The 14,141-nt window shown below is 33.5% G+C and overlaps 2 protein-coding genes across 2 annotated transcripts in view; both read right to left on the bottom strand.

Annotated features, from left to right (window-relative positions):
* The window catches only part of LOC121126291 (uncharacterized), a 360,273-nt gene that overhangs the window by 334,881 nt on the left and 11,251 nt on the right, over positions 1 to 14,141 (bottom strand). The window lies entirely within an intron of this gene.
* Erk7 (Extracellularly regulated kinase 7) lies at positions 3,439 to 4,785 on the bottom strand. The gene has a single exon (XM_040721749.2). The coding sequence runs from the start codon at positions 4,719 to 4,721 to the stop codon at positions 3,666 to 3,668; it is 1,056 nt and encodes a 351-aa protein (XP_040577683.1). The 5' UTR covers positions 4,722 to 4,785; the 3' UTR covers positions 3,439 to 3,665.

The following is a 14,141-nucleotide window of genomic DNA, read 5'->3' on the forward strand; positions in this document are numbered from 1 at the left end:
TACGCACGTGGTAATTTATGTTTGATGGATTCCTTAAACATTTTCCAATGTTATTAAGAAACTATATATTTAATTATGTCTCCTTCCGTACTAGAAGGCCCTCAAAAATGCTCATTTGAAAAGTAAAAAGAAACGGTAACAGAACAGTGTACCATGTGCATATTAAAAACCAATCAAACTACATAAAAAAACAATAATGCATTGATTAGGGGTTTAACTATTTTGCAAACAATATTTTTGGTCTATGAATAGTGCACTGCGAACGTGTTACTACTAAGGTAGCACAACGGAAAAAGTACTCTGATTAGGAATCTAGTTATGAGAGTGGATATTTGACAAGCTAATTACCCACTAATTTATGCATGATTATATTTATATTGACATATGTGGGATGTCAATACAAAACAAGCTGGAAGATTATTTTTGATTTTTTCTTCAAAATATAACCTGAATTTAATATTATGACCCTTTTTGTATCCAAAAAGGAGATTCGATTAGTAAGAATGAAGAGAAACATCGAAATAAAGGTACACAATACTCCATACAAAAAAGAGAATGGAATATCCATTGGCAGAATGTTTGGAACTAAAAAACTCATACCAAAAGGCAAGTTTGAGTAAGAATGTGTGAATATTGTCGCAAAGTAAATGTTTCATATATAAAACTTAATAAAATAAAAATCGTATAAATTGATTCAAACCGATTATTTTAAAGAAACAACATCAAAAATTAATTTTTTTCGATATTTTACAGATTTTTTCGTACGTTTGCAGCTTACTTTCTTGTTTTGAGGGGAGAAATGGAAAAGCACATAAAACCGCGATATTACGTTACCAACTTTCGGTCCAGTCCAGTCCTAAGGACCAGTTCTATCGGTCCTTAGAATTGTCAGTTTTTGGGACCGGTCCTTAAGACCGTCGGTCATTGGGACCGGTCCTTAGAACTTTTGCTCCTGTGAATTTTTCATAAAGCCAAATCAAATATATGAAATATAAGTTAAGATTATTGCAGATATCTTCCAAAAAATAATATATTTTTCATTATAATACGAACATAATTAAAAGTTGGAAAAGCACACTCAGTAACGTCATGAGGAATCGATTTTACTTTCTTAAAGGACTTTCAACTGGGACTGGACTGGATAGGACCGGACCGGACTGCATCTCACGGTCCTAAATAAGGACCGACAACACTACAAATAAATTTATTTTAAATATCTATTTCATAGATATATTTGAGTCAATTATCTATTCAAGTTATTGGGATGAGAGTAGATACCAAAGAATTTTTAGATATAGTAAAAAAACTTTATTTCCTTGAAATAATTTAATATTCGCCACAATACGGGCCCTTTCAAAAAAAAAAATCTATCAATTTTTCATTCTTCTACTGAGACGATCTAATGGGGGTGGGGCCCAAGGCTTAAAAGAATAATTTGTAAATAGAAATCGACGATAAATATTTGAATAAGAATAAAAATCTTCCATCTGTTTTGTAAAACCTATTGTCCACATGTGAAGGTCACCGGTAAAAGCTATTTATATTAACTAAGTAGCTAATTAGTTGGGATTGAGTCAGGCTACTTTGCTTGCTAAAACAATAGAGTTAATGAAAGCAAATCTGGGAAACATCATTTATTCTGTGGAAGGTAGGGGAAAAACTGAAAAACATGGTGGTAATATATTTTACAAACGAAGGGCAGAAAGTTAATCCACACTCAATTTTGCGAAAAATCATTATAGCTACATTTTGTGCTGAAGGTCACAAATTATTCAGCAAGAATTTTTGGTTGTAATACAAGACCATTTTTTTTTAGTCTCATTCTGGGGGCCAATTTTCTTCTATATTCCTTCTTTTTTTTTTTCTAGTATGGTTAGGACAATTAAAACCTTTTATTAATCATAAGTTATTCAAAATATTGTTTGCCAGGCAATATAATTGTAAAATTTAATCTTAATAGTTTTAATTACTTTATTTTGAATTAGTTCATATAAATACTGAAAATTTAAATAATTGGAACTTAACCAATGTTTATTCTGCAAGCATTTTAATTGTAAGTATCTACCTATGATAGTTAATAACCAAAAGTTTTAAGTACCAAGTCAAATACTTACAGAAGACTACCCCCTCCCTCCTCTACAAAATTCTACTCTTTTATTGTATGAATATTTGAAATGTATGAACGAACTTATCAACAACTACAAAAATTCTTGTTTGCCTCAGTATATATTTTTTTATGATTTATTATCATAATATGAAAAAAAACGGAATTTGAGTGGAATGTACCCTGCTATTCGGGAGTCAGAATAATTCCAAACACCGTGTTATGCAACCTTCTGCTTATGCGAGGGCCTCCTGTATACATGTATACATACATGGAGTGAATTTTTCTATAAGACCGGTTCATACCAAGTTTTTGAAGGACTGAATCACTTTGGTCTACTAAAACGGTCTCAGACTGGCCTTGGATTTTATGACCCAAGACTACCAATTATGTAGGCATATATTTTTTGGTTAATTGTTAGCCGAATGATTTTAGGAGTTCCAAAGCTTATTTTAAGCATGGATTACTTAATATCCGGATAAGCTATTCTATTTTATTGTTTAGGTGAAACATGAGTTAAGTGATCTATATATAAAAAAAAAGATTCATCAAGAGATGCTAAATATGATAAACTACGAAGGAGCTGACTCTATAAAAACTACGGATATGAAGAATATTCCCTCAAACAAAATGTCGTAGGCCCTTCTTTCAATCCTCCATATTCACTAATTAAGAAGAAATGGGATTAGAAGTTAGATGTGAAAGGCATAGAAGGAAATTCTATGCACCGAATTATCCCTTTCGTGGACCGAATTAAACCATACTTCATAATTACTTTTGGAGAATTCTTGCTAGTTTCATCCCCAAAGAAAACCATTTTCTCACAGAATCTTTCTACAGCTCCAGGATTAGTTAATTACATCACAAATTTGGTTTTTCAATGGACGATCGGATAAAGCCCCATGTCTGATTAATCAATTTTAACGAAAGTTAATAATTCTCTCTTACAATTGTTATTTAATGGAAGAATATTTAATCTAATTATTCATTGCTCTATAGTGTTGTGTCAATCCTTATTTATTCGGTCCAGTCCACTCTTAGGACCTATCCTTAAGAATGTTGGTCCTTCGGACTGTCAGTACTAGGACTGATACAGAACTAAAATGGACCGGACAGGGACTGAACTGGATGGGACTGTAGTATTCAGTCCTAAATAAGGACTAACGCAAGCCTAATGCTCTATTAATGAGCTTGCATGTTCTAATGTATATACTTAAGTTAAATAATCTTTCTTTTAAGTGGCAAGTTATTAATGTTGTAAATATGAACACCTGATAAAAAAGCCACCTATGAGGTTTAACAAATAAAGATTAAAATTGGAAAAAAACAACTGATGAGTATGTTATTTTTTAATTAAATACATATTAAATTACAGGTAGAGTTTATAAAAATGATTCCACATCAAGAGTCTAAGTGTGTATTGCTGAAAAAATGGAATAATTAACTTGTGTCCAAAGTCGTGTTTAACACTAATTATTATTAACTATGAGGATATCCATAATTTATTGCACCATCAATTTGGCTCAATATTTCCTCCCGGAAAAAAGCATGTGCAAGTTCTTCACATCCCTTGGTTTGTTTTGTCACCTTTAATGATATCATATAATTTACGTCGATACTGATCCACCGAGAGCTGAACATTGTCATTGAATGGCGGAACGACATCGTAGTTGAGGTGGTAGTCATGTTTTTTATTATAAAACTTTGTAACGTATTTATGTTTTATAGCCTCAGGAGCGGTGATGCGATCGTCCGGAGTCACCAATAAGAGTTTTTGTAGAAGATCAATGCCCTCAGGGTATTTTTCTTTGATAGTTGAGCTCCATTTGGAAACGGAGTGCTTGGATATCATTTTTCCAACAAGCTGAGCAGTTTGAGATGAGCAAATTTTCTTAAGTTTGAGTAATTGAGAGTTTCCGAGGAGCCTTGCAATGTGCTCAATTTGATCCATGGTGGATTTTCCTGGAAAAAGAGGCTTTCCAATTATCATTTCTCCAAGTATACAGCCAAGACTCCACATGTCAACTCCCTTTGTGTACTTTTGATATCCTAGTAGGATCTCAGGTGCTCGATACCAACGCGTGGCAACGTAGTCTGTCAGGCAATCCTGATTCTCTTCCAGCTCAGTAGAACTCAATGAGCGTGCAAGACCAAAGTCCGCAATCTTACATCGACACTCAGAGTCCAACAGGATATTACTCGGCTTTTGATCTCTATGAATCACATTACCAGAGTGGATATATGCTGTGGCTTGAAACAGCTGATACATGATGTATTCCTTGTGAATGTCCCTAAGGATATTTCCTTTTCGAATAACGTGATGTAGATCCGTACTCATGTACTCAAAGACAAGGTACAAGTCGCGGTCATTGTCTGCTTTGTGAACATTGAGGAGTCGAATGATGTTTGGGTGATTGTTGAACTCTTTGAGGAATATAATTTCTCGGAAGGTTCTTTGAGCATCCGTTCGATTACGAAAGGCATCGAATATCTTTTTAATAGCAACGATCCTTCCTGAGCGTCGAGACTTGGCCTTCCATACAATCCCATAGGCTCCCTTACCGAGTCTTTTATGGACGTCATATTTCTTGGATAAGTGATTGTCAATCTCGCTCATATTGAGCTCCAAGGAAGGACGAAGTCAAACTGGATGAAGAAATGCGAACCTCCAAAACCATATATAAAACATACTCTATACCTAGAAAGAAAAGGAACTGGACTTTCCGTTTGTAAGGTATGGTGTATAAAAATATCGAACACTTCTCTCCACTCTTCCTCTCCATACCTCCCTTCATTCTATTGAATGATGATCAAATATTTCGTGATATTTCAGAAACTCACAACAGTACATACATATATTATTAGTATCTACATAAATAAATCAATTTTGATAGTGTGATGAACTTTATAGTCATTAATATTTTTGAAAGAAAGAGGAACAATTATGAATAATGTAACATATCTGGACAGTCAACACAAAAGAAAGCTACAATAATGTACCTCAAAAGTTAGTCTGGATTACAAAAATTATCGTCAATTTTTACCGATAAATTTTTATTCCACAAATTGCACTTAAAGTAGCCAAAATTGAGGACACGGGAATAAAAGTTGATAGATGTTATTTCAAAGACCATATCGGGGCCAATATATGTCTTATAAATCAAATAAAGGTTTTAAACTACAGCTAAAAGTTTTTGGTATTCTAACTCATCTCAGAAATTTGAATAATAAGTCTCTATAATTGGCTCAAATATGTCTATGCAATATTTGACTATCTATATATTAGACTGTACGGAAATGACAAAAGTAGGGCATTAGGTATCGCCGGATATTTTTTTTATTTTGCATTTCATTCCTATAAAGAAGAAAATAACCATTAAACGTCCAAAAAAATGGTCCTTCATGGTCTTTTTTGGTACAGCGTATTACGATTTTGTTTGTTTTTTAAGTTTATCTTCCTTTTGGTTACTCAAATTTTATTTTTTAATACCAAATGTCAAATATATTATAAAGGAACATACTTTTGTTGTTCATTTATGCCAAATAAGACGCCTTATTTTACCAATTTATAATATTGGACTACGAAAAATATAAATTAAACTCTTATAAATACGACCTTTTATTAATTATTCCTTAATTTCTAAGGTTTATTTGTAGTTATTTAAGCATATTTTTATACTTACATTCAAGAACATAAGTTTGATATTTTTCATTCATGATGAATATGGAATTTATTTTTTCGATAAAACTAATCAATTGACTTTGAGGAAGGACTACAGTGATAAAAGGCTCAGTGGTGTTGTTCAAATCCTTGATATAAATAAATAAAGTATCATTCCCATTGAGATTAGGTGAAGAGTATGGCCGTACACTGATATATTCTAAATCATTTCCATCTCTTTTGTCTTTTATTTTCGATATCCTGAATTGTTTATCATCTAGCTTAGAACTTGATAGTAAAGATAGTAGAACATTCTCAGAGTGCAACTAATAGAGACACTTTTGGTGCAAACCCTTGTTCGGATAGTGTGTGAACTTTATAGCAATAAATTACCGCAATGACTCATAATGACTGAGATCAATGGCCCCAAAAATTGAACTACCTCGTTTTCAGGTGTCATAGATTATAAAATTAATATAAATCAACTTTATTATGTGTTTACTTATTATCAAAAAGGGAAACTTGGGGAAATTAGTTTGGGCAACCTTCACGACTTCGAATTTATTTTAATTTCAGAAAAATAAGCACAAGTTTTTGATGATTTGTCTAATGATCCATTTTATACTAGTCACATTACAAAAATGATTATCTCAGGAATTGTATTTGAATAACTTTTTAAAATGAAAATCGACATTGTTTCACATTCAATATACCTCGTATAGGCAAGTTGTTTTGACCTACTCTACATCTCAATGCATGGGTTGGTTGGTTGGTTGGAGATAAAAAAAAAAGTTGCACCTTATTGTCGAGTTCATTGTGAATTTTAAATTTCATATTTGGTTTGAAATTGAAGTAGATTTAAATATTTTAACCGTTCCATCATATACATTACATCAAACACAATTAATTCAGAACTTGAAAATAAAAGATGCACTTTCAAAAAAAAAAAAAAGTATTGCCATGAAATTTGTGGAGAAAGGTATGTGACATGCTCCCTCTGAACATAGACAATTCGGAATATCAAAAATAGGAGAGATAAGAGATGGAATTTATTTGAGATATACTAGGATTTGATCGAACTGTTTACCTAACCTCAATTGGGGTGTTTTATTAAATTAATAATTAATATCCAGGATTTAATCACAACAGTACCTTTTATTTCGTAGGCATTCCTCAAAGTCAACTGATTAGTTTTGTCTCTTCACTGCTTTGACTTCACAAAATACGTGCAGAAAAGTTGTAACCAACGCTTCAGCTCAACTTTTGGACATGAGAGACTATATCAGAGCATTATTGAAATTGCGTTTAACTTTCCCTATTAATAAAAAGTAAAAATAATTAAAAGCAATTATTGATTCATAGTTTTTTTTTTTTTTTTTTTTTTTTTTTTTTGGGGGTATTTGGATGACGGACATTGCAGGCCTTCCTTCGACATGCATCCAGAAGATTTAGTCGAGGTGTTTGGCATCAGGGCTTTAGGGGTGCCAAATGTATCAAAAAGAGTTCAAAAGAGTCTTGGAACTGAGTAGATGGATTTATTTCATTGTTGGTGTCAAAAGGGGCCTCTCTGCTCTCACAAGGACCATAAACTTTAGAATCATAACAACATATATCGATGAAAAATTTGTCCAGATGAGAAGTCCATCTTTTATTCTTTTGATGAAATTGGCAAATCGAAATTCGCGAAGAAAATGTTAAAAAAAAGTTTTTTGAAATTCCATTCCTTCCTACATTTCATAAGTATCCCCCTAATCGAGAAAAATAAATAGCCGTAAGGTGGTAAAAAAAAGAAGTAACAATGGGAGTGTGCGTTCCATGTATACAGGTTGGGGATTTAACATCTGGAAATTTTGTAGGATAATGTACATTAGTGTTTATTTCCCAAAATTAATTCAGACATTCACAAACCTTTAGCTCTTACATGTAGGGGTCACCAGTGAAGTTCATCACTCAAACCAACATGCTTAGATGAAGAACTCCTTGCCCATGTCGGCCACTGGTTCGTGAATGGAAGTCCACAAGGAGTCAACAGTTTTATGTACACGTTTATTGGACTCTCTCTCCAACACATAGTAGTTCACTGACCAAAGGCGTTAAAATGTTGGTTTTTCCGGAATAAATCTGGTTCCAATTATCTGATTTGAGCAAACAAGACCGATTTAAAATTGTAGCATCACTTCAGATATGTTAATATCCATTTAAGTTCTCTAGCATCATTATACATAGGTTATTTGTAGGACGTCTCAAGGATTTTATATTTCTTTTTTTTACAGTTTTCTTAGCTAAAAGTTATGAGCACACTTTTATAAGCATAGACCTGAGGGCTGCAAAGATAATAATGTCTAAACATGTTGCAAATTTATAATCCCTAGTTTGAAAAGTATTTCAGGCTTAGCCTTGTCCCTGGGCAACTTGTTGAAAATCACGATGATGCGCTACTTTAACTTGGCCACCGTGTTGCACGAGGTTCGGTTGGTGTCCTCTTCACTTGCACCCCACAAGTAGAAATAACGGGGAGAAGTTCTTGGAGAGCCACATCTGGGACTTGTGGGCTTAAAAAAATGATAAATCCCTTGATGGTCTTCACTGTGTTCCTCACCATGCAGGGACACTTCATGATTTCACAGTCCTTAAAACCGGCGCGTATCATCATAACTGAGATTATTCTTTTTACCTGGTTGGACGGGTTAAAGTTGTTGGATTCCATTGTTGTCAGCAACACGTCTTCTTAACTACTGACCCAATATTTGGAAAAAATGGTATATTAATTTATCAAGCGTCAAAAATATCGTGTTGACCCTGTATTAACCCTCACACGCCTCAGATAAATTGTCTATAAAAATGGATTGGAAGACGCTATATAGTATCTTCCTAAAATGTTTTCAAAAAATAAACAAGTTCAATAATTATGTAAGAATTTTGATATAGCTAAATAACGGGAAAGTATTTGATAGTATATAGGTGTATCTTATATACATAGTGGAAACTGTGAAAATTCTTCTCAACATGTACCATTTAGCAGGTACGTAATTAAAAAACGGCACTTTGAATCAGTCATTATAATAAGTTTAATTTCGGAAACTAGACTAAATATATTAATTAAACACGTGTTGTCAATTATAATCGTGAATGTAGCCTGCATCGACTTTTATAATGACTTTGATACGCTACCAGAAGCTGTCCCAGGTGATAATAATGTAATTGGAGGTCATGGAGTTCCAATACTCCTCTACAGAAGCCTTGAGTGCTTCCCGATTCGTTGTTCTTTTCCAGGAGCTAAAGCCAATAATGGTACTCTACGTTTTTGGAAGATGCAACCAGGATAGTTATGAGCGCATATGGAGGATACAAGAAGCTCTGATGATGACAATAGAGTTACTGCTCGAATGTTGATATATATGAGCAATGGGGGGGAGATGCAGTATCAGGAATTCTAACTCAAAATTGGGATAGTTTTTATATTTTAAAAAATTGCCCAGAATTAGCTATCTAATTTCGATTTCAAATAAGATATATTATAACAAGTCATGGTGATAACTATGAGCCCACATCTATAACCGAACTAAGAAAATGACAATCTGAGGCAATAAGGAGATCGAAAAATATAGTTCATAGTTGACCAAAATAGAAATGAGGCTAAAAGTTGTTAGACTAAATGACTAGGTGTAAATACAAATGCGTGTTGTTGTCAAGGTGGAAAGGCAGAAGATCTTATGAGTTATGACTGTATATGACACAAAAGCAGACATCTATTGTATTTCCGATATGTCGAGATCCAATGAGGCGTTTTGGTGCCCATATAAATTTATGAAATCATTAAAGAATGGGATGTTTATTTCACTAGATGTAAGGAAACGAAGAAGTTATTTCGACCACCAAAAGTGAAAGTATTTTTTGAGGAAGATATTCCAAGAAATAAATCCTGGATTGACAGATATGATGTTTATAATTTATTTTACTCTGAGGGCAGAAGGTGATTATTGGATCAGCCTTTGCATTGTGGGAGTGGCATTACGGATGATGATACCTTCAGAAACTTATAATTTTTGGCATGAGCTTGCATTGATTGGGTGCTTTTATGGTTGGGGCTGGTACGGTATAGGGTTATACCATGGTTCGGTTCCGTACGACCCTTACAGTTGGGTATGTTTTTGCATTCGGCCCAACCGTATATATATCATCACATATTCAATATTTTGGTACAAATATTTTTTTAATTAAACCTCAAAAAGCAAGTTCGACAATGGGTGAAATAGTGATAGATCGTCCCCATCCAAATAAACTTTCAAGGCAGATATATTTCGTGATACCTACAAATCTGAGTTAAAACAAATTAAACATTATACAAAAGAAATAGAGTAAGAGATAACTTACAAAATGATCAAATGCATCCAAGTCAGGGTAATTAATTTTTTTTATTAAAAAAAAAAGAATCTGATTTCTTTGATTAAATTCGATTTTTATGAAGCAAATCTGAACAATAGTAATACAAAATATAATTGTTAATTAATTACCTTGTGTTATTCACGCAGAGCTGCGGAGTCTGAGTCGAACTCACCTGGAGTTGGGACTTTAGCCTGGACTCGAATTCGGGCTTGCTAGTTGTTGGGTAAGCCCGAGTCCAGATAAACCTGTGTGGTCCACAAGCTCGAAAAAACAACAACACAATCATGGCTGTTGCGGCAAATCTATTATTTTAGTTTAATTTTACATTATATATTTACTTGCAAAATCTTTCATCAAGAAATGTGAGGATGATTTTGGTTCTAGTGTTGGTAGTATATTGACAGACAATGCAGCAAACGTTAACAAAATGCAGAAACTACTAGACGAATCAACTGAACATAATATCATTTTGTATGTTAGTGCAGCACACCTTCTAAATCTACTGGCTAATGACCTATAAATTGATAAAACTAGTGAGAAAAAGGTATAAACAGTTCATTACCAAGGCTCATCTTCTTGCCAACATGAGAAGGAACTTATTGAAGAAGAGAATAATAAGGCAATGGAATATGCCAAAAATAAATATCCAGCACTTTTTCCAACCATCATGAAGTTTCAGGCAGGATCGCCTCATTTTCAGTTATTTATGTTTAGAGAACATGTGAACAAAACTATGTCAAATACTGAATGGTAGGAATCTCGTGTAGGTTTTATGGGAAGTCACGGCAGTGACATTCTCTCTGCAGTTTATAAATGTATGACTGCTGTGGACATGTAATCTAGAGTAAAAGGAGTCTTTTCATCTTTTGGACTAGTACATTCTACATGGGCTGCAGAACCGCTTTGGAACAGAGACAGCAGCAAAACTTGTTCTTCTTTTCAAGTGCATGAATGTACTCAATTCTAACAGCGAGAATGATGCAAAATTGAAAATATGTTGTAACCAATTAATTTTAGATCAAGTAGTGTAAGTACATAGAGAGGTCCTCATTTACATTCTTGGAGACCAGCTGCTTTCTCACTCCACGGTTCTTGGCCAATCTGGACAAGGAAGTCCACGGCAATGCCTTGATAGACTTGCAGAGGCCGTCAAGGAAGCGGGGAGTGCGGATTCGGTCACTTCTCATGTTGTGGGCCTTGCGGCAGACCTTCCCCTCAACCTCCCAGGCATTGAAGACCCGGTACACCGTGGTCTTGGGATAGTTAAGAAGCTTGTAGATAGTAGAGGGCATGTGCCCTGCGCGAGCCAATTCGAGGATGGCGTCTCTCCTTGCTTGTTCCATGATGACTATTGTCTGTTGTCAAAACAGTTGTAGTGGAAGTTATACTGTATTGTTCACGCACCCTTTTATATTAGTATGATTTAACCCCGAATATCCACATTATGGATCTGGATGAAGTTTAAAGTAGTTCCAATTTATCGTGGACACCCGTATATAGCAATTTTTCAAGATGTTTGACTTTGGTTTGGGGAATTAATTTTAAACTAAAATATGTATTTATATATTTTTTTGATATGCAACTTCTCTGAATAAATAAATTCATAATAAAAAAAGTATTTTTATACAGATTATTTTATGAAGCGTATAAATAGTTGATTTTCCAATTTTTAAATTTAAAAATAATTTTAATTTAACCATTTCAAAATATTAATGATGGATTTGGAACATTATTCTGACTATATTTCAATTCAAGACATAATACTTATCGATTCTTAAATTGAAAAGACTCGTGAGTATACTTCAAACTTCCGTTCACTGAATTTTCTCACGTTCAAGTGTTCCCAAATTATATGAAATATATATGCTTTTAGTAAAATGTGAGTCTAATATAGTAGACTTATTAAACTATTTACATCACACTCTAACCCAAATTAATTATACTTAATAAGGATCATTCAAAAAAATATTAAAGATCCTCTAGATCTATGCTACAAATATTCTTGTGTATAATAGACTTAAACAATAAATTAGCTCTCTACCTTACGTAAAAGTTGTTAAAAGGACACTTGAATATTTTCACGAATTTCCATTCGCACACTCCTTGACGCTGGAATCTCTAGGACCACTGTCTACGCCGTCAGCAAGTCCAAAACGTTGGAGAGGCCGAAGGTATCGGTCGAAAAGGCCAGACTAGATCCGTAGGAGTTGAAGAAATAGCTCAGGCCAATCCCTTCAAGTCTATGAGGGCCCAGGCAAGAGATCTTGGGGTTTGACGACACCAGACTGTCCAGAGAGCTATCAAAAAAGTGGGTGGAAAATGCATTGTGAGGGTGGAGAGGGATCTTTTGACACCAGCAATGAAGGAAACCCCATCTCCTTCATTGCAAGACTCTTTTTTGAAACTTTTGGCTCCCTAAGGCCTGATGCCAACTCATTCGACTAGATGTTTGAGGGTATGTTGATGGGAAGGTCTACATTCAAACTCTGAGGCCCTGAAGCCATTGTCAGCCAGCACTGGTGAGCCACGTCAGAGGACTACATCTGCAGCATGTGTCAGGCCTTACGTCGCTGCCTGGAAGCCATCATTGCCGCTAACGGCAGCATCAATGAATAACCAAGCTCCGACACACATCCATTTATAGTACATTAATTTTGCACAAAATTCTACATATTGTTAATTCATAAATTATATATTTTTGAAGTTAAAAAATCAAAGTGGTCAGATTTTAATGGGCCACTCGGTATGTATTTTATCTCTCTATGGTTATAGCTCGTACTGGATAATATATGTACTTTATTCGATAATCATAATTTATGACGTCAATGATAATGTTATATTATAACTTTTTTTTTTCATATAACATCCGCTAAGGAATACGTAAGCACCATTAACTATGTATATAATTATTAGATATAATGGTTACCTCATAATCATAATTTATTATTGTTGCTATACAAAGTAAATAAATATATATTATGTCTTTTTTAACACGGACATTGCATTTACAAATTTATATATCACTTTTGTAAAAAAAAAAACAATAATAACGAGGTTAATAACTTATTTTTATCCGTGGTTTACAGCCATTAAAAAAGTGTAAAATGATTTAAGAGATCAACATGAACCATAACTAGGGTTTGAGGTATGTGTGGTGTGTAAATATAAAAACAATATTGAAATAAAATCAAGAAAAGGAAGCTATCCCAATACATGTTTTGACTTCATTCAGTCTCAGAGAGCAAATCGTGAAAATTGATTTAAAGATATTTTTAGTGAGAGTAATTAAAATGCTCCTAAGAATCTCTTTCTTCAGAAGTTACCTACAAATATTTAAAAAAAACAGTTTTTTAAGAAAAAAATTGTACAGGGAAATCAACAGTCGAGAAATGGCATGCTAAATTTAAAAGAGACGAAATAACCCTAGAACCCAAAAGATATTTTTCCCCTAATACATGTAAAACACTATTTATGCAAGATTACGTTGAAAATTATTGTTAAAGTCCTTCTTGGTAGTAACAAACCCTTCAAAAGAGGTTCTTAATGTTGAAATTGGAGATTTCTTTGCTAAGATAAGAGCATAAATGAAGATAAAGCCTGAACGTGTATTCATAAGGAAATTGCATTTCTATATGAAAATATAAATAGAAAATTAATTAAGCATGTGTTTTCTACAAAAAGATGATATGACATATATCTCTTCAAAAACAAATGAACAAACAAATCGCTCTCAGTATTCATTTGCATCACTTTAAATTGTATTAACAATATGAAACAAAACATGTTTCCACAGTTTTTTAAGGGAATATATCAATTATTAAATAAAAGTACATGATGGATCCAATATATTTATATGTAAATATTATTGTGAGGAAAATAGGAACGTTAAACATTAAGAATTTAGCTTCGATTTTCCTGTTTTTCCCTCTCATTCCCGTCCTGACCATGGATTGGTTAAGCTTTGAACAATTATTGAATAATAATAATCAT

This window comes from Lepeophtheirus salmonis, chromosome 11 (genome assembly GCF_016086655.4).
Source record: "Lepeophtheirus salmonis chromosome 11, UVic_Lsal_1.4, whole genome shotgun sequence".
Taxonomy (NCBI): domain Eukaryota; kingdom Metazoa; phylum Arthropoda; class Copepoda; order Siphonostomatoida; family Caligidae; genus Lepeophtheirus; species Lepeophtheirus salmonis.